General features: G+C 46.3%; 1 protein-coding gene across 2 annotated transcripts in view; it reads right to left on the bottom strand.

The window, feature by feature from the left end:
• Positions 1-20108, bottom strand: part of IARS (isoleucyl-tRNA synthetase) — a 600554-nt gene that overhangs the window by 213606 nt on the left and 366840 nt on the right. For both annotated transcript variants that reach the window (XM_029600767.1, XM_029600766.1), the window contains exon 23: positions 18109-18230. In XM_029600767.1, coding sequence (XP_029456627.1) covers positions 18109-18230 — 122 coding nt within the window. The remainder of the gene's footprint in view (positions 1-18108; positions 18231-20108) is intronic.

The raw sequence follows: 20108 nt of genomic DNA, 5'->3' as shown, positions 1-20108 counted from the left end.
AGAGGCTCGAAAGACAGTTTCATGAGCCGACCGAGAACCAGATTAAGGTCCCAAGAAGGGGCTGGAGGACGCAGTGGAGGCTTGATGTGGAGCAAGCCTTTTAAAAAGCATGTTACAAGGGGTTGTACTGATAAAGGGACATCCCCAATACCTTTATGGAAGGCGGCTACTGCACTGAAATGCATTCTGATGGAAGAGGTCTTTAGACCTGATTCTGACAAATGCCAAAGATAGTCCAGAAACTTCGGGATTGGACAGGAAAAGGGGTCAAGGGACTGAGAAGAGCACCATGACGTGAACCTTTTCCATTTGTAAGAGTAAGCTTTTCTTGTGGAAGGCTTTCGTGAAGCAATCAAGCGGCTCGATACAGTAAAGTGGGGCTGCGGTTACCCCGCTCCTAACCCGCTTTCTACTCACTTTCCGGCCACGTTAGCCCTTCCTGCGATACACTATCCCCTTTAACCCATCCTCACTGCCTCTTTAAATCACCGGGTAACCCCTTCCGCACGCGGCATGTATATTAGATGTAAACCATCGAATTAGCTATCCCCTCCCATACAGTAACGCGCGCCCCGACTATCGCTATTTTATCCTGCTGTTTTGCCGCGCGTTTAACCTGCTCATTTACCACCTACCCTTACCCCTGCATTAGAGGCAGGGGTAAGGGGAGACAGCAAACTTTCCCCCAAAAAGAAACCTAAAAACATAAAATTCCCTCCTCCCGAAGCTACTCGACATGTTATCAACTTACTTTTTGTTGCTTTCAGCCCCTTCAACCTTCTCTGCCGTGCTCCGGAGGGGGCAGCCAGCGGCGAAAGCGGCTTGCAGCGGCGCAGCCCCCCCCCCCCACGCAGGTCCCGGTTCTCCTGGTTCTCGACGATGTTCCCGCAGGTACTCCAGCTCGACTTCTGGCTGACAGCTACCCCCCCCCCAAAAAAAGACTGCTGAGTTACGGCCTTCGAAGCGAAGCGAACTTTCATGGGCTTGAGCGTCCAAATTGACGGGCGCTCAAGCCAATGAAAGCACAGGGACGGTGAAAGCGGCTTGCAGCGGTCCCCCCCACCGCGCGCAGGTCCCGGTTCTCCTGGATCTCGACGATGTTCCCGCAGGTACTCCAGCTCGACTTCTGGCTGACAGCTACACCCCCCCCCCCCCCCCCCCCTCATTGGCATGAGCGCCCAAATAGCCAATGAAAGCACAGGGACTGGCGGGCGTGACGTCACGACATCACGCCCGCCCGTCCCTGTGCTTTCATTGGCTTGAGCGCCCGTCAATTTGGACGCTCAAGCCAATGAAAGCACAGGGACAGCCGTGACGTCACGCCCGCCCGTCCCTGTGCTTTCATTGGCTTGAGCGCCCGTCAATTTGGACACTCAAGCCAATGAAAGCACAGGGACGGGCGGGCGTGGCGTCTTTTTTTTTTTTTCCCCTTGGCTGCACCCGCGCTCTTCTTTTAATTTCTTGGCCGCTGCTAGAACATCATCGAGAGCCAGGAGAACCGGGACCGGGGGACACCGCTGCAAGCCGCTTTCGCCGCCGGCTGCCCCCCCTCCAGAGGACGGCAGAGAAGGCTGAAAGGGCTGAAAAACAACAAAAGGTAAGTTGGCACATGTCAAGCCGCTTCGGGAGGAGGGGATTTTAGATTTTTAGGTTTTCATGGGTTAAAGTTGGGATCCACTTCCTGGTGCCTGTCATTTCAAATGTGCGCTGGTACCTGTCATTTGAAATGACAGGTACCAGCGCACCCAGGATACTGTATAGGCGCTGTATTAAGCGCCTATACAGTAAAATGGGTTGCGCGGGCCTAACGCTTCGCCTAACGCTTCTTGGACGCTGCTTACATTTGCATGAGATTATAGTACAGGATCGAGTGGTAGGTGAGCCGGACTGTGCGTGCGGCAACTGCGGGTGCGCCCGGCACTAACGCAGCTCTTCCTACCTGCCCTTACTGGATCGACCTGAAGACAAGGGAAACAGGATCTGAAAGGTTAAGTGGTTGAAGGATTAACCTTTCAACATCCATGCCATCAGGGACAAGGCTTGAAGATTGGGATGGCGTAGGCACCCGTCGTTTTGAGTGATCGGAGCGGGTCCTTTCCCAAGGGAATATGCCTGCAGATGGAGAGATCCTGAAGTATTGGAAACCACACTTGGCGTTGCCAGTGAGGTGCTATCAGGATCATGGTTCCCTTGTCCTGACGTAACTTCACGAGAGTCTTCGAGAGAAGAGGAAGTGGAGGGAATGGATAAAGCAGACCGGTTGCCCATGAGAGGGAGAATGCGTCTCTGGGCTGAGAATGTTCTCTGCGAATGAGGGAGCAGTAGTTGTCCACTTTGTGGTTCTGAGGGGACGCAAAGAGGTCTATCTGAGGATATCCCCGTTGTTGGAAGATGGAGATTGCTACTGAGGGGTTGAGAGACCACTCGTGTGGTTGAAAGACGCGACTCAGCTTGTCTGCCAGCAGATTGTCCACTCCCGACAAGTAAGTGGCCCTGAGGTACATCGAATGGGAGAGGGCTTTTGCCCAAATCTGCGCAGTTTCCTGACACAGGAGGAAGGAGCCTGTGCCTCCTTGTTTGTTGATGTACCACATGGCCACCTGGTTGTCCGTCTGAATTAGGATGACCTGATTTGACAGGCAATCCTGAAATGCCCTGAGAGCATATCTTATTGCTCGAAGTTCCAGGAAATTTATTTGGTGTTTGGCTTCCTCTGGAGTCCAAGAGCCTTGTGTCTGCAGATCGGCTATGTGAGCTCCCCACTCGAATTGGAAGCGTCGGTGGTGAGAATGATTTGAGGATTCGGAACCTGGAAGGGCAATCCCTGGAGGAGATTGGTCTGATTCTTCTACCAGGCGAGGGACAGACGAGTGAGTCGGTGACTTGGACAATGATCGACAGAGGCTGAATAGCTTGAGTCCATTGAGACCTCAGAGTCCAGTGCATGAGCCTCATGGCCAAGTGTGCCATTGGTGTGACATGGACTGAGGACGCCATGTATCCCAGGAGGACAAGAATTGGCGTGCAGTTGCAGCGTGTTGAGATTGCAGTTGGTGAGCAAGAGACACGTGAGTCACTGCTCGTTGTCGACGCAGGAAAGCTTTTTCCTGTAAGGTGTCCAAGTCTGCCCCAATGAACGATAAAGTTTGAGATGGGACTAAATAGGATTTGTCGTAATTGATGAGAAACCCTAACGAAATTAGTGTGTAAGGTTAGACTGAGGGATGACAGAGCAGCTTACTGAGTGGAAGCCCTGATTAACCAGTCGTCCAGATAGGGGTAGACATGAACATCTTGTGTCCTGAGGAATGCTGTGACGACTATGAGGCATTTTGTAAAGACTCGTGGAGCAGATGCTAGGCCGAATGGAAGTACTTGGTATTGATAGTGCTTGAGGCCTACTAGGAATCTCAGGTATTTGCGATGAGGTGGACTTATTGTAATATGGGTATATGCTTCCTGAAGGTCCAGAGAGCAGAGTCAGTCTCCTCTTTGTAGAAGAGATAGAAGCGATCCCAAGGTGACCATCTTGAACTTTTCTCGCTGGAGGTACTTGTTGAGGGCCCGTAGATCTGAATAGGATGGACCACCCCCCTCCCCCCTCCCCCCAATTTTTTGGGGATTAGGAAGTACCGGGAATAGAACCCTAGGCCTTGCTGAGAGTGTGGAACGGATTCTATTGCTCGACTGGAGAAGGAAGGACACCTCTTGATCCAGAAGAATGGAGTGGTCTGACGTTCTTCACGTCTGCAGAGGTGGGGAGTCCGGTGGCAGGGAGAGAAAGTTCAGATGATAACCCTGAGCAATAATTGCCAATACCCATTGGTCGGATGTAATTGAATGCCACTTGTTGTGGAAGTGGCACAGTAGACCTCCCACTGGTATGTGCGACAGAGGAATCTGGCTGCTGCTCTCCAAGTGGAAATCAAAAACCTGAAGCAGGCCCCGGCTGGGGAGCTGCTTGTGGTTTTTGTTTTCTGGTTTGACGAGACTGAGGTTTTTGATAAGCTCTCGTAGCACGGGATCTGGCTGGTGGCGGGTAGGACTTTCTTAGACGGTAGAACGACTTTAGAGTCCTTTCTAAAGGGCTGCTTTGAGGAGAAGTCAGAAGGCATTGAAGAGAACTGTTTTAGGGTCTCATGATGGTCTTTTAATTCGGCCACCGTCCGTTGGATCTGTTCGCCAAACAGATTATCTCCCACACAAGGCAGGTTGGACAACCGGTCTTGCAATTCTGGGTGAAGGTCAGAAGACTTGAGCCAGGCCCACCGTCTCGCCGAAATAGCAGCTGCAGACACTCTGGTAGAGGTGTAAAAAATGTCATAAGATGTTCTGATCTCATGCTTGCCTGCCTCAAAACCTTTGCTTACAAAGGTTTGTAGTTGGTCTTGGAATTGCTGAGGCAGGGAGTCTGAGAAGTCCTGTATCTGCTTAAAGATGACCCTGTTATATTGGGTCATATAAAGCTGATAGGCAGCAATTCGGGAGATGAACATGGCCCCTTGGAATATTCGGCGACCAATGTTGTCTAGGAAATTTTGTTCCTTACCAGGAGGGGTAGACGAGTGAGGTTTTGACCTTTTTGCCTTCTTTTGTGCAGACTCTACCACAACCGAGTGGTGATCAAGCTGTGACTTCTGAAAGCCTGGGGCTGACTGTACTAAGTAAGTAGTGTCAGTTTTCCTGTGTACAGGAGCAATTGTTCCTGGATTTTCCCAGTTCTTTTTGAGGAGATCAAGAAGAACCTGGTGGATGGGAATAGAGGTTATTACCTTGGGGGCATCCAGGAATTGGAGCAACTCCATCATCTGGTGCCTATCATCCTGTTCCATCTGCAATTGAAAAGGAATCAATTCAGCCATTTCCTTCACAAAATTTATAAATGAGAGGTCCTCTGGAGGAGAACGCTTTCTACTCTCAGTGGGTGAAGGTGGTGAAGGTAAGTCATCGGTATCTGATGAGGTATCATCTCCCCAGGTATCATAAGGATTAATACCCTTTCCTCTAGGAAGTAGAGGGGGACAGGGTAGTTGGATACCTGAAGGTCCTAGTCTAGGCTCCGAAGGAATCGGAGGAATTATCAGAGGCACCAACGATGGCATCGAAGGCATCGGTATAGGCATCGAGGGCATCAATGGATGGCTCAGTGGCGACGATGGACGTATCGGCACCAATGGTTGGATCGGTGGCGAGGGACGTATAGGCATCAATGGCTGAGGCATAACTCCGGATGGAGGAATGCAGAACGGTGTTTCTCCTCCCGATGATGCTGTCAGTGGGGAGGACATCGGAGCCATCGGAGTCCCGGGATCCATCAATGGAAAGGCGGCCATCAGGGCTTCCATCCTGGATAGCAGCGGTGCCAGCGCTGCCGGAATCGGGGCGATGATCGGTTCCACAGTCTGTGCCGGTGGAACCTGAAGACGTTGCATCGCCTTGTCGATGGCCTCCTGGACCATCCGGTCCATTTCTTCTCGGAGACCTGGAGCAAGTAGCCCCGGCTCCGGAACAGAAGAAGGAAGCAGAGGCATAGCCGGAGGGACCACCATTAAAGGCGGAGTCGCGGCTCCCGATCCCCGATCGGGTGAGGGTCGCCTCGGAGACCCAGTCGCAGGAATGGTTGGTGCCTTTCCTGGACGGGGCTTCTTCAACAGCGGCTCAGACAATGGCGAGGTTGATGATTTCGCTCCCTCGATGTTCCAAGTCTTACGGTGCCGATGGCGATGTTTCTCCCTTCGATCCTGAGGGGGAGTAGAGGGTGTCGATGGCCGAGAAGTCGTTGATGCCAGTAGGTCACCGGTCGGTGGTCAATGCTGGCATGAAGACGACGGCGCCGGTTCCGACTACGTCGATGCAATGGATGGAGTCGGGGTTTGAGCATGGAAGAGAAGTTCCATCTTCTCCATTCTGGCCTTGTGACCTTTCGGTGTCATTAGGGCACACTTGGCAAGTCAAGACATCGTGCTCTCATCCTAAACACATTACACAGATTTTATGGGGGTCTGTGATAGACATGGTGCGGGTACAGTCCGGGCACCGATGAAACTCCGACGCCATGGCAAAAATTTTAACTGGGGTACGGTCAACGGCCAGTAGGCCGCGAAGGACAAACTTGATGGTAATCGACGGGAATGGGTAAAAACTTACCGGAGTACTGCGGACTTATAAAGAGTAGAGGAGGGACACCTGTGGGGCAATTTAACTTTTAATAATTCCGTGAGGAAAATTCCTGTCAGGAATCTCTTCAGAGCTCCTTTACCACGAGGCTACTGCTGCGTGGAAAAAAGAAGACTGAAGGGGGACCCCCTGCTGGCAGCAGGGTTAGTGCCATGCTAGGCATGCCCAGTAGGGGCAGTCAAAGTTCTGGAAACTTTGGCAGAAGTTTTCCGTGATTGGGCTCCATCCTGTAATGTCACCCATATGTGAGGAATACCATCCTGCTTCTCCTGTGAGAACTTGATTAACTTTATAACTTATTAACTTGGATAACTTGATTAATTTGAACTGGTTGAATTGACTATAGCTGGAGACCACCAGTGCCCTCATCTGAGAAACATTGATACCCGGTAGGATGGGTGTCCTAGATGAAGGAAAGCATGGCTTACCCTTGAATCACTTGCTCCCGGGGGATGACCCCAGAGAATTCCATGAGTAACGGCAGCCGTGGGTGGGATGCTGAGTCCATCTGTCTACACTAAGGAAAACAAAATTATGAGGTAAGTAATTTCTCCATTTCCTAGCATGTAGCAGATAGACTCAGGACCAATGGGATGTATAAAAGCTACTCCCGAACTGGGTGGGAGGCTGCCTGTGACCCACTTAGTTCTGCCCTTGCAAACGCTGTGTGTCCTCCTGAGCCTGAACATCCAGGCGATAAAACCTGGAGATGGTGTGGATGGAGGACCAAGTTGCCGCCCTGCAGATCTCGACGGGTGACGGCATCTTGGTTTCCACCCAGGACACTGCCTGGGCTCTAGTAGAATGGGTCTTGACTTGTAAAGGCAGTGGCTTGCCTGCTTCTAAGTAGGCCATCTTGATGACTTCTTTGATCCAGTGGGCTATGGTTGCTCGTGAGGCCGCTTTCCCCTGCTTCTTCCCGCTGTGAAGGACGAATAGATGGTCCGTCTTTCGTACGGATTCAGACCTTTCCAGGTATCGGACTAGGAGTCTGCCGACGTTGAGATGGTGTAGACTTCGAGCCTCTTCCGAATTCTTATGCTCATTTGGCGATGGTAGTGAGATATTTGGTTGAGATGGAAGTGAGACACCACTTTGGGGAGGAACAATGGAACTGTGCGTAACTGGATGGTTACCGGGGTGAGTCTGAGGAACGGCTCTCAGCAGGACAGTGCTTGTAGCTCGGATATACGTTTTGGGTACTTGACTCTGCTATTCTAGCCTTCTCCCCTAGTTAAGTTCCCTTATGTTTAATGTAACTGCGCATTTCTTTAGTTAATGGTTTCACTAGTTCTATGTAAACCAATGTGATATTTGCTTGAATGTCGGTATAGAAAAGTTTTAAATCTATATAAATAAAAATGTAAATGTTCGTTTGTTCAAAATCTTAAATCTCCAAAAGTTCTTCACCGATTGCTTTGAAATTTTGACACAACATTGCATTCGAATATGCACGTGTTTTTATATACCTATATTATATAGATGTCGCACCTGTGACAGGTAAAAACATGCTTTTTTGGAAAAAAACAGCGCCATCTGTTGGACGTAAAAGCAACACATGCTATCTACAATATAATTGGGATATGACCGATGGACCGCAAATGCGCAGTAGAGAGCAGCTCTACCGCGCATGTGCGGACCATAGAGTTCTGCGCTACGTGCTGGGTGTCACAGATGGGAGGAGGAAAGGGCAGACGAGTCGCCGCTCCGAGAAATGGCTCAGCCCGTTCCTCCGCTGCTGGGGAAAGGGGGGGGGGGGGGGGGGGGAGTAGGGACTGCTGGACAGTTACACACAGGAGGAGGAAGGGGTAGAAGAGTCGCCGAGCCAGTCCGTCTACCGCTGGGGAAGGGGGGGAGGGAGTTGGGACGGCTGGAGCAGAGCAAATGCGCATTGTGAAATTCAATACATTAGAAATGTGCGCTCTCTCTTTTCTTTCTTTTCCATTTAACCAGACTGAGCCACAGCAACGCGTGGCCGGGTACAGCTAGTAAATAAATAAATATACGACGGGCTGAACAGACTGCCAGCAGGAAGGCCGTCTTCAATGTTAATAGTCAGAGAGACAGGCCGCGGAGAGGTCTGAAGGAGGATCCTGCTAGGAAATCTAGGACTAGGTTGAGGTTTCAAAGAGGCACCGGCCACTTTAGGGGTGGTCGGATGTGCTTGACTCCTTTCAGGAAGCGGGAGACATCCAGGTGAAAGGCTATGCTGCCGCTCTCGCTCTTGGTTCCGTAGCATGACAAGGCAGCCACCTGTACCTTGATGGAGTTGAGGGACAATCCCTTCTATAGACCGTTCTGCAGGAATTCCAAAATCGCAGGAATTTTGACTGAGCATGGTATGATGTCGTGGTCCTCGCACCAGGCTTCAAATACTCTCCAAATCCTTATGTATGTTAGGGATGTGGAGAACTTGCGTGCTCAGAGTAGGGTGTCAATTACTGCCCCCCAGGATCCGCTCCTCCTTAGGCGAGTCCTCTCAATGGCCAGACCGTAAGAGAGAATAGAGCTGGATCCTCGTGGAGGATCGGTCCCTGTTGGAGCAGGTCTGTGTGTAGAGGTATCAGTCTTCGCATGTCTGCGTACCACGGTCTTTTTGGCCAGTCTGGGGCCACTAGAAGTACTGGTCCCTGTGGTGTTCTACATTGTGGATGATCCCGCCCAATAGGGGCCATGGCGGGAAGGAGTATAACAGAGTCTCCTGTGGCCAGATCTGTCAGGGTATTGATTCCCTGCGACTGGGGTTCCTGCCTGTGGCTGAAAAAACTGGGTACTTGGGCATTGGACTGGTTTGCCAAGAGGTCCATGGTTGGTGTTCCCCAACTGTTTACTATCCATTAGAATGCTGTGGTCGACAGCTTCCATTCTCCTGGATCTAGACTTTCTCTGCTGAGGTAGTCTGCCGCGATGTTGTCTTTCCTGGCAATGTGGATGGCCAAGATCTCTTGAAGATTCACTTCCGCTCATGACATTAGGTCTATTTCCAGAGACACTTGCTGGCTTCTGGTTCCTCCCTAACGATTGATGTAGGCCACTGTTGTGGCATTGTCCGACATTACTCTGTCCGCTTTGTCTGGAGTCTGTGAACAAATCTTAAGCAGGCTAGTCTGACTGCCCAGGCTTCTAGGCGATTGATGTTCCATCCCGCCTCTTCTTTGTTCCATTGCCCTTGGGCAGTTAGCTCCTGGCAGTGTGCTCCCCATCCTTGTAGGTTGGCATCCGTGGTGAGTAGGATCGAGAGTGGTGAGGATAGTCTCGTTCCCTGGCTCAGATGAACTTCTTGTAGCCACCATTAGTTGGGCCTGAACTCTGTCCGGGAGCTGAAGCCGTACGGTGTAGTTCTGGGACAGTGGATTCCATCGTGATAGTAGTGAGTGTTGTAGGGGTGTCATGTGAGCTCGTACCCATGAAACTACTTCCAGTGTGGATGCCATGAGGCAGAGAACTTGTAGGTAATCCCATGCTGTGGGGCGAAGTTTGCTCAACAGGGTTCGTAACTGGGTCATCAGTTTTTTCTCTCCTTGTCAGTGTCAGGATGACCTTGTCTTGTTTGGTGCTGAACCAGATTCCCAAGTATTCTAGAGATTGGGAGGGCTGCAGGCAGCACTTGTTTGTGTTGACCACCCACCCGAGGCTCTCCAGTAGAGTTTTGACTCTGTTGGTTGCCTGGTGGCTTTCCTCTGGGGATTTTGCTCTGATCAGCCAATCATCTAGATAAGGGTGCACACAGATTCCTTCCTTCCTTAGTGTTGCTGCCACCACCATGATCTTGGTGAATGTCCGGGGTACAGTGGCTAACCAGAAAGGTAGTGCCCGCAACTGGTAGTGACGCCCAGGATTGAGAGGCGTCACTCTCTAGGTAGGCTTCCAACAGATCCAGGGAGGTAAGAAACTCTCCCGATTGTATCGCCCTTATTACCGAGTGTAGGGTTTCCATGCGGAAATGAGGAATCTTCAGGTGACAGTTGACCGCCTTGAGGTCCAGGATAGGTCTGAACGTTCCTTCTTTCTTGGGGACGATAAAATAGATGGAATAATGGCCAGTATTTATTTGGTGTGGAGGCACCGGTGTTATAGCCTCTAAGGCTAGTAATCTGTGTAGCTTCCACTGCCATTCTTTTGGAAGGGTCGTGGGCAGGGAGATTCCACAAACTTGTCAGGAGGGAGGTGGTGGAAATCCAGGTAATATCCCTCTCGAATGATGGATAGGACACACTTGTCCGAAGTTATCTCCACCCATCTTTGGTAGAATAGGGCAAGTCTGTCCCCTATGGCTTCTTCCTTTGGATGGGTTGGCTGATCTTCATTGTGGGGTGCGGCTGGGGCCTGGGCCTGAGCTGGCTCCCCTTTTATTGTGCTTGTTCCGAAAGGACTGGCTCTGGTCTGCAGGGCGGGCCGCTTGATATGAGCTTCTATATGGGTTGAAGCGTTGTGATCCTCTGCCCCTGGAGGTCCGGGGGAAGGATCGCTGGTTTCTCTTATTCCTGTCCTCCGGTAGCCGCGGCAGTGGGACTCGCCCCATTTGTTGGCTAGTTTCTCTAGTTAGTTTCCAAACAGGAGTGTTCCCTTGAACATTCACTGCGGCGCTCGAGGTTAGGAGCAGCTACAGAGAATGCCTTGGAGCAAGTCTCCATCAAATGAATTACTGTAATGAAGGTTACAGTCAGAAACATTGTCCCTTGTGATCTTAGGGCATGCACTGGGAATATAAACACATATGAAATAAGACATGGAATCTGGAACAGCATTATGCAAAACTTTAAACACTAAAATAAGAAACCTGATTCACCAACCAATAAAGAGTAAGTGAAGGCTCAAAGGAATAGATGAAAAATGTTTAGGATATGAAAGGCCCAAAAAAATTTGAGCCACTGTGCTTTGCACTAGCTGCAGAGTATTCATAAGATATTTAGGCAGCCCTAAATAGAGCAAATTACAGTAGACTATCTGAGATGGTACACAGGCTTACAATGCTCAAAGCAAAAAAAAAAAAAGACAAGCTAATTGAATAATATCTTTAAAATAAAGGCCTATTCTCTCACTTTTTACAGCTTATAAAGCAAAATTGCTTACTTTGTAATAGGTGTTATCCCAGGACAGCAGGATGTAGTCCTCACATATGGGTGACATCGGTAATGGAGCCCTATGTACGGAAAAACTTCTTTAAAAGTTTCCATGAAACTTTTGATTGGCACCAGAGTGCCTACTGAGCATGCCCAGCATGCCATGATATTCCCTGCCACAGGGGTCTCCCTTCAGTCTGTTTTGTAGCTAGAAGCGTTAGCCTAAAATAAAATAATAAAACATATCGGACCCAACTCCGCGGGGTGGCGGGTGGGTTTCGTGAGGACTACATCCTGCTGTCCTGGGATAACACCTATTACAAGGTAAGCAATTTTGCTTTATCCCAGGACAAGCAGGATGCTAGTCCTCACATATGGGTGATTAGCAAGCTAGAGGCTGAGTCATTTGGGAAAGAGGCAACAGTGTAGTATTGTTGTTGAATGAATCAGCCGAAGATCACAGCAGGTTGGATGTAGAAGGAGTTGGGTTTAAACTGGAAACAAGTTCTTTAAGACAGATTGTCCATAGGCTGAATCTTGTCTTCCTTCTTTGTCCAAGCAGTAGTGAGCTGCAAAAGTGTGAAGAGAACTACATGTTGCTGCTTTACAAATGTCCAGAATAGGCACAGAGTGAAGGTGTGCTACTGAAGTTGACATTGCTCTTACTGAGTGTGCTTTTACTCGCCCTTGAAGAGTAAGGCCTGCTTTGTCATAACAAAATTGTATGCAATCTGCTAGCCAATTTGACAAAGTATGTTTACCCACTGGTTTACCAGGTTTGTTTGGATCATAGGATACAAATAGTTGATTAGATTTCCTTTGGACTGTTGTGCGGTTTAAATAGAAAGATAATGCACGTTTACAGTCCAAAGTGTGTAAGGCTCTTTCACCCTGGTGGGAATGAGGCCTAGGAAAGAATGTTGGTAAAACTATTGATTGGTTCAAGTGAAATTCCGTGACAACCTTAGGAAGGAATTTGGGATGTGTACGGAGGACTACCCTGTCATGTAGGAACTTTGTAAAAGGTTCGTATGTGACTAGAGCTTGTAGTTCACTGACCCTTCTAGCTGATGTAATGGCTATGAGGAATACCGTTTTCCAAGTAAGGTAATTTAAGGTCACAGGTATTTATGGGTTCAAATGGAGAACACATAAGCCTGGTTAAGACTACATTCAGGTCCCATTGTATGCTTGGGGAATGAACTGGAGGTTTAATGTGAGTTAGGCCTCTCGTGAATTTACTGACGAGAGGCTGTGTAGAAATAGGAGTGTCTCCCAGCTTGTTATGATAAGCTGAGATTGCACTCAAGTGTACCCTTACAGATGACGTCTTAAGACCAGAGTCTGAGAGATGGTAAAGGTAATCTAGTAGTGAGGTAGTGGGGCAAGTGAAAGGATCTAGTACTTTCTGAGTGCACCACAAAGTAAACAGTTTCCATTTGTAGGAATAATTCTTTCTAGTGGAAGGTTTACGTGATGCTATCAGCACTTGAGATATAGAGGCTGGAAGGTTGAGTGGTTGTAAGATCAAGCTTTCAACATCCATGCTGTCAGTGACAGGGATTGAAGGTTGGGATGGCGCAACTGACCCTGTTCCTGAGTTATGAGATTGGGAGCTATTCCCAGGCGAATTGGATCTCTGACTGAGAGATCTAGAAGTGTGGGAAACCATACTTGTCGAGGCCAGTATGGGGCTATGAGTATCATAGACCCCTTGTCCTGTTGCAGCTTCACTAGAGTTTTGGTTATGAGAGGTATCGGTGGATACGCATATAACAGGCCTGAATTCCAATGGCGAGCAAATGCGTCCTTCGGGAGACTGTTCAACTGCGGGAGCAGAGAGCAGTAATTGTCCACCTTGTGGTTCTGAGGGGATGCAAAAAGATCTAGTGTTGGCTGACCCCAGCTTTGGAAGATCTTGGTTGCTATCGTTGGATCCAAGGACCACTCGTGTGGTTGGAACTGACGACTCAGGCGATCTGCTACTGTGTTGTGGATGCCCACTAGGTAGGTGGCCCGTAGACGAATTGAGTGTGCTAGGGCCCAGTCCCAAATCTGAGCTGCTTCTTGGCAAAGGAGGTAGGAACCCGTTCCTCCTTGTTTGTTGATGTACCACATGGCTACTGTGTTGTCTGTTTGGATCAAAACAGTCTGGTGTGAAAGGCAGTCCTTGAACGCATGCAGCGCATAGCGTATAGCTCGAAGCTCCAGGAAGTTTATTTGAAAGGAGGCCTCGAGTCTTGTCCACTTGCCCTGTGTCTTTAGATGACCAATGTGTGCTCCCCACCCTAAGGTGGATGCATCTGTAGTCAAAGTTACTTGAGAAACTGGTTGCTGAAAAGGTAGGCCTTTGAGCAGGTTGTTCATTGATGTCCACCAGATGAGTGCAGATCTGAGCTCTGGTGTTATATGAATGGGAGTGGACATTGGTTGAGTGGCTTGTATCCACTGTGCTTTGAGTGTCCATTGCAGTAGTCGCATGGTCAATCTGGCCATGGGAGTTACGTGAACTGTGGAAGCCATGTGCGCTAGAAGAATGAGGCACTGGTGAGCTGTTACCTGGAATTGATTTCGAAGAGTGTGAGTCAAGAGGACAAGTGTTTGAGCACGGTCTCTTGGAAGAAAAGCTTTTGCTATTGCAGTATTTAGATCTGCACCTATGAACTGTATAAGATGAGTTGGTGAAAGATGGGATTTTTGGTAGTTGATGAGAAATCCCAAGGAGTGAAGCACGTGGATAGTGAGCTTGAGAGAAGTGAGAGCTCCTTCTTTTGATTGACTCTTGATGAGCCAATCGTCCAGATAAGGGAACACGTGCACTCTCTGTTTGTGGAGGTGTGCCACTGCTACAGCCAAGCACTTTGTGAATATTCGTGGGGCTGATGCAAGGCCGAATGGCAGCACTCTGTATTGAAAGTGTTGATCCTTTACCAGAAATCGCAAGTACTGGCGATGAGGGGGAAAGATGGGAATGTGAGCGCAGGCATCTTGAAGATCCAGAGAGCAGAGCCAATCTCCCCTTTGAAGAAGAGGTAGAATGGTGCCTAAGGACACCATCCTGAATTTTTCTTTTTTGAGAAATTTGTTGAGATTCCTGAGGTCTAGAATGGGTCGAAGGCCTCCTGTTTTCTTTGGAATTAGGAAATAGCGGGAGTAGAATCCTCTGCCCTTTTGAGGTCCAGGAACTGGTTCTATGGCCCTGGCTCTCAGAAGGATGGATAATTCTTTTTGAAGGATTATGGAATGTTGATTTACTGTCCAAGATAGAAGTGGTGGGTTTTCTTTTGGAACAGTAAGAAAATCTAGTCTGTAACCGTGAGTTGTGATCGATAATACCCACTGGTCGGTGGTTATGGAGGCCCAAGTGCTTTGGAAGTACATTATACGACCCCCTACTGGTATGTTTGGGAATGGGTTGATGAGGCTGCTGCTCTCTGAGTTGTTTCAAAAACCAGATGTAGTGGCAGTTTGTGGTGGTGGTTGTGCCCTTGCAGGCCTCTGCCTAGGTTGTTGGCGTTGAGGTGGGCGGGATGTTCTGGGTCTATTTGCTGGGGCATAATACCTGCGTGGACGGTGCATAGTTGATATGTTCATCATTATTTTGATCTCACATTTTTATACCTTGTTTGGTTTGAATGGTTATATAAATAAATATATTGTAAGTGAATTCATTTAACTGCAGTACTAGTTAGTTTTTAACAGAATGCTATGTTGACTGTATCTCCTTTGAATGTATGTTAAGATTTAGAGTGTTTTTGGTTTCTAGTAAAATTCTTTTTTGTGTTTTCCAAATACCATTAATATTTTGAAATCAATTTTGAACAAAAAGAAAAAGATGTCATTTTCTTCGATTGAGTATAAATCATTATGGATGCAGTGACACCCCCAAAAAATTTTCTTTCTAAAAAAATTTTCTTTCTAAAAATTTTTTTAGTGTAACAATACATATATTAGGCAATACATCATCATAATACAAATATTATAAACATTTTTTAATATCAGTTATGGTTTAAGGATATATTTAATAAAATTTTCTATTTTATCATATATAAGAATTTATAATATGTGATTATTAGTTTGCTTAAATAACTTTCAATTGTGTTTTTTGTCTAGTTTTATTGCAACAACCAATTTACAGATTGGTATATTGACTCTTACTGTGGTGAGAGTATGTTTACAACATAAAGGTAATTATCCCCGTTCTCTACATATATATATGTGTTGCTGTTTCGTATAAGTATGAGAGATTGACAATTATATCTTTAAGATCTTGCTATACAATATAAAAATGTTAGGATATGTAGGTTACGAATGGATTTTTTACATCTTTATGATGAGTATTTGATATAGAAATAAGTATTTTTCCATGTTTTTGGTATATTGTATAAAAATGTTTTTTATGATAGAGTTTTTTTGGGTTACCAGAAGTGTTTTTTAAAAAATCTTTCTCTGTATAAAATGATTTATTGTTTTTTAACATTTTAGCCCCTGATGCAGCCTTGTTGGCGAAACTCAGTTCGAGTCGGGCATCTCTAATAAAATCTTCCACGGTGTAAGGTAGTCCCTTTGTTGTTTTTTGCGTTGGCTACGTGGGACCGCCTTCCGATTTGTTTTATTGGACCTTCCCTTGCAGGGAATATCATGGCATGCTAGGCATGCTCAGTAGGCACTCTGGTGCCAATCAAAAGTTTCATGGAAACTTTTAAAGAAGTTTTTCCGTACATAGGGCTCCATTACAGATGTCACCCATATGTGAGGACTAGCATCCTGCTTGTCCTGGGATAACTAACATTTTCTAGCAAAGCCAATCTAACCATGCCATGTCCTTGCACATTGTTCAATGCCTGTATATAAATGGATCGTCAATCTAGTGAGTTTAAATCTGTGCATGTGAGCAGAGAGGCATTTTCTGTAGGGAACCACCAGTCTGCCATGCCATCCTCTGGGCCACATTAGGTGGTAAAATGTGTATGCAGAAAGAAACCACACATTTTCTGTAGTACAGGGGTCAGGAACCTTTTTGGCTGAGAGAGCCATTAACGCCACATATTTTAAAATGTAATTCCATGAGAGCCATACTATATGTTTAAAACTAAATACAAGTAAATGTGTGCATTTTATGTAAGATCACACTTTTAAAGTACAATAAGTCTCTGAAAATATTACACCAGGCCTTAAGACACCAATACATCTCCTATTAGGAAAACGGACCAAGTCAGGCTGCTATAGAGTCCTACACAGAAACTACACGCCAGCAGAAAACCTCACCTGAATCACGTGCTGACCCTCACCTAACATAGAATAGAGATACCAAAACGCATAACTAGAAGCATGCAGAAAAAACTGAATTGGAAACTGCAACAAGCCAGAGTCTCTGTATGCAGTGTAACAAAGGAAATAAGAAACATCACCCATCCTTATAAAACAAATCAAGAAATATAAAATCAGCAGTAGTAAAACTGTACTAACAAAAAGAACATATTTCGAAACAGCTGATGAGTGGAATATCCAATAATTAAAAACTCATATAAAAAAACTTCCAGATACCAACAAAATATTTCAAAATAGCAGACACAAAGACCCAGTAATGAAAAATAATAACAATACAAAAATTTTTTTGCTCTGCATACCTGGGAAAGTTTGATATCCAGGTGTCCTGAGATTGTTCTGAATTAGCAGGAGGAGGGGTGGTTTGCTTGGAACTTTCTCCTCTCTCAGTCACATACCAGCGCTCTCTCTCACACTGGCTCTCAATTACACACCTATACACATATGCTCTCAGTCACTCACATATACACATGCTTTTTCTCTCTCACTTATATAGGCTCTTAATTACACATTTACACACATGCTGTCTATCTTTTCATGCTTACACACACACACACAGGCTTTCAATCACATAAATACATGCTGTCTTTTTCTCTCACACACAGACTCTCATTCACATGCTTACAAACATGTCCGCTCTTTCTCTCATTTACACACAGGCTCTTAATCACATACTCACATGCTCCATCACCTAAACCAACTCTCAATCACACACAGACACACATGCTCTCTCTTACTTATACACACAGGCTCTTAATCATACATACACATGATCTCACACACAAAGAATCTCAATCATACACACATACTCTTTCACACAAACAGGTTTTCAATCACAAACTTACACATACAGGTTCCCAATCGTAAACTTACATTCATGCTCTCTCTCTCACAGGCAGGCTCTCAATCACAGACATACTCTCTTTCACATATACAGGCTCTCAAACATTCACATACATGCAATCTCTCACTCACACACACAGGATCTCAACACACATGCTTGCTCGCTCATTCACTCTCTCTCTCCCCCACCCCGGGAACTCGCGGCAGCAGCCTCCTCCCAACGCTAACCTCCTTCATTTTCAGCCCTCGCGGAGGAGGAGTCCCATCGGCCGCGGTTGAAGCTCTTCTTTATTTTCCTCCGAGCCGCGCTGCACAGTCTTCTTTTTGTCGGACAGACGCTGACCACACTAGCGTGGTCTCTTCTTCCCGCGCACGCACCCGATGCTCACCACTTCCTCTTCCAGGCCACGGGGGGGGCGGCGGGAAGAAGAGAGCATGCCGGTGCCGCCGACTCCAGCTATTCTGCCGCGTTCCGCCCGGGCTGACAGCATTTTGAGCCTGGGCGGAGGAGGACCGGGGAGCAGCTGGGTCAGCGGGGGACTGGAAAGTGTGGCGACACACTGATTTAGTAGATTTGTCTGCGAGCCAGATGCAGCCATCAAAAGAGCCATATCTGGCTCGCGAGCCATGGGTTCCCGACCCCTGCTGTAGTACAACTGATCTTTCATATAAACATGACCAAATCAAAAATTCTTACCTTTCTTGGGGAATCATGAGGTAGTGAATACTGAGGGAGTCTTTTTCCTGGACAGAGGAGGGATCAAGCAGGGTCCTCAGGTTCTGGTACATCATTTCCGTGATAAATGGTGTAAAGGGTGCCTGTTATAAATAATTTTGTTTTGTTAAAAGTCCAATACTATCTGAAATAGTTTAGAAATACTATCTGAAATAGTTTAGAAATAGTTTAGAAATCATAACTTTCTAAACTCCTAATTTAACAACTAACGAAAGGTTATGCCAAGATTTCCAAGTTCAGTTAAGTTGTAATTTTTGAAAGTCAAAATAGAATTGCAAACTTTTCAATGGATTTCTATTCCCTCATTTTTTTAAGGTTTTTATAGGTCCATATTCAGTAGACCAGTGAACAACAAAGGTGTCTGGCTAAACTTAACATAAAACGTTAACCAAATATTTAGCAAGACAATTATCCCAGTGAATAAAGTCAGGTAATTTTTGCCAGTTAACTTTAAATTTTAAACTGCCTATATTCAACACATTGGGGCCAATGCAATAAAGTGTGTCCAGTCTAGTGCACAGCTTAACGAGCAGTTGAATGCACATGTTGGACACGCATCCATAACCAATGGATGCAATAAGGGGATAAGTACATCCAAAATGTGCATACAAAGGCGCAGCTAATAGTGCTCATTACATGTAAATGCCATGTAGATGAGGCTTCTAGCTATTACCCTGCAAAGCAAAAATCCCCATGCACCACTTTGGACAATGTAGAATCTTCTGCATCTACTGGTTCTTGAAGGCATGTTGAGGCCCTAGCATGGATTCTCTTTAGTTCATGCAAGAGTGTCGAGCCCTGGTCCTGACTCTCGAGTAGTGTAATTTTTCAGCTCCTAGGCCTATCCTAGAACCATAGAGCTGAAGCATCTGAGGGGAAGTTTGGTGTGGTCTGACCATCAGTGGTGAAAGCTTCACAGTTCTAGTCAACATCAGGTAAAATAAAATAAATAAAAGATGGGCTTTAGTACACCAACAACACATTCAAAGTTTATGCTTCCAGGTGCAAACCACTCTGGGGGACATCTTGGCCTTGTATCAAATTTTTGTGATGTTAGATATGGAAATCTTCTGATCAAACCCAAGAGCAGTCCCTAATGTTGTTCAGGTACAAGTACTGGATAACTTTAAACTTATCTGGCTATATTTAGAATATATCTTGGTAACTTACAAAACAAACCTTCTAGGGAAAAAAGGTCTGAACCCCCCCCCCCATCCCCCCCCCAAAAATGTTTAAAATGTCAGGGTATATGACAAATTCCTCCCTCACTTCCAATCCTCCAAAATTAAAATGTTAAATAACATCACAGGTCATAGGCCAAGGAAGGATCAGATATTTTTTTTTATAGAATAGTAGGGCGATGAATCAGCTCTGCTCTCAAGAGGCGTTATTTATTTTTTTAACTTATCATCTATATATTTGCATTTGGTATAGTACATGAAGCCACTGGTCTATTTTTCAGATATTATGAAATAAAAAATAAGGCAAAATTAAATAAAGAAATATTCCTCTTTATAGGAAATGAAGAATAGATAAGGAAAATTTCACTAGGAACCCTGCTGGCGTAGCTATGATAAAAAAAAATTCATGGGTAGACTTGACAGAATTAAGAAAAAGCTTTAAAAGTGCCAAAAAACCTAACCCTTCTGGAAGAAAAGCCAGAAGAAAAAAAAACCCCAAAACACCTATCAAGCTTTACAGGGCTATAGGAAGAAGAAAATGTGTCTGATGAGCTCAGGCAGACAAAAAAAAAAAGTTAGGAACCACTGCATGGGCAGTGAAAAGCTTCTTTCATTTCCTAAAAGGTCTGGAAAAATGCATCTATTCAACACTGATGGCAGTCATATGACCCGCTTTTGTAACACTGAAAATCAGAGAATTACCGGTTAAACTACCCCTGCCTTACCTTTCTCGCTTGATTAACATGGAGGTATCTAAGTCACACAGGGTCCGATGCAATA

Source organism: Rhinatrema bivittatum, chromosome 4 (genome assembly GCF_901001135.1).
Source record: "Rhinatrema bivittatum chromosome 4, aRhiBiv1.1, whole genome shotgun sequence".
NCBI lineage: Eukaryota > Metazoa > Chordata > Amphibia > Gymnophiona > Rhinatrematidae > Rhinatrema > Rhinatrema bivittatum.
The sequence above is the reverse complement of the archived record's forward strand: the minus strand, read 5'-3'. Positions and strand labels throughout refer to the sequence as shown.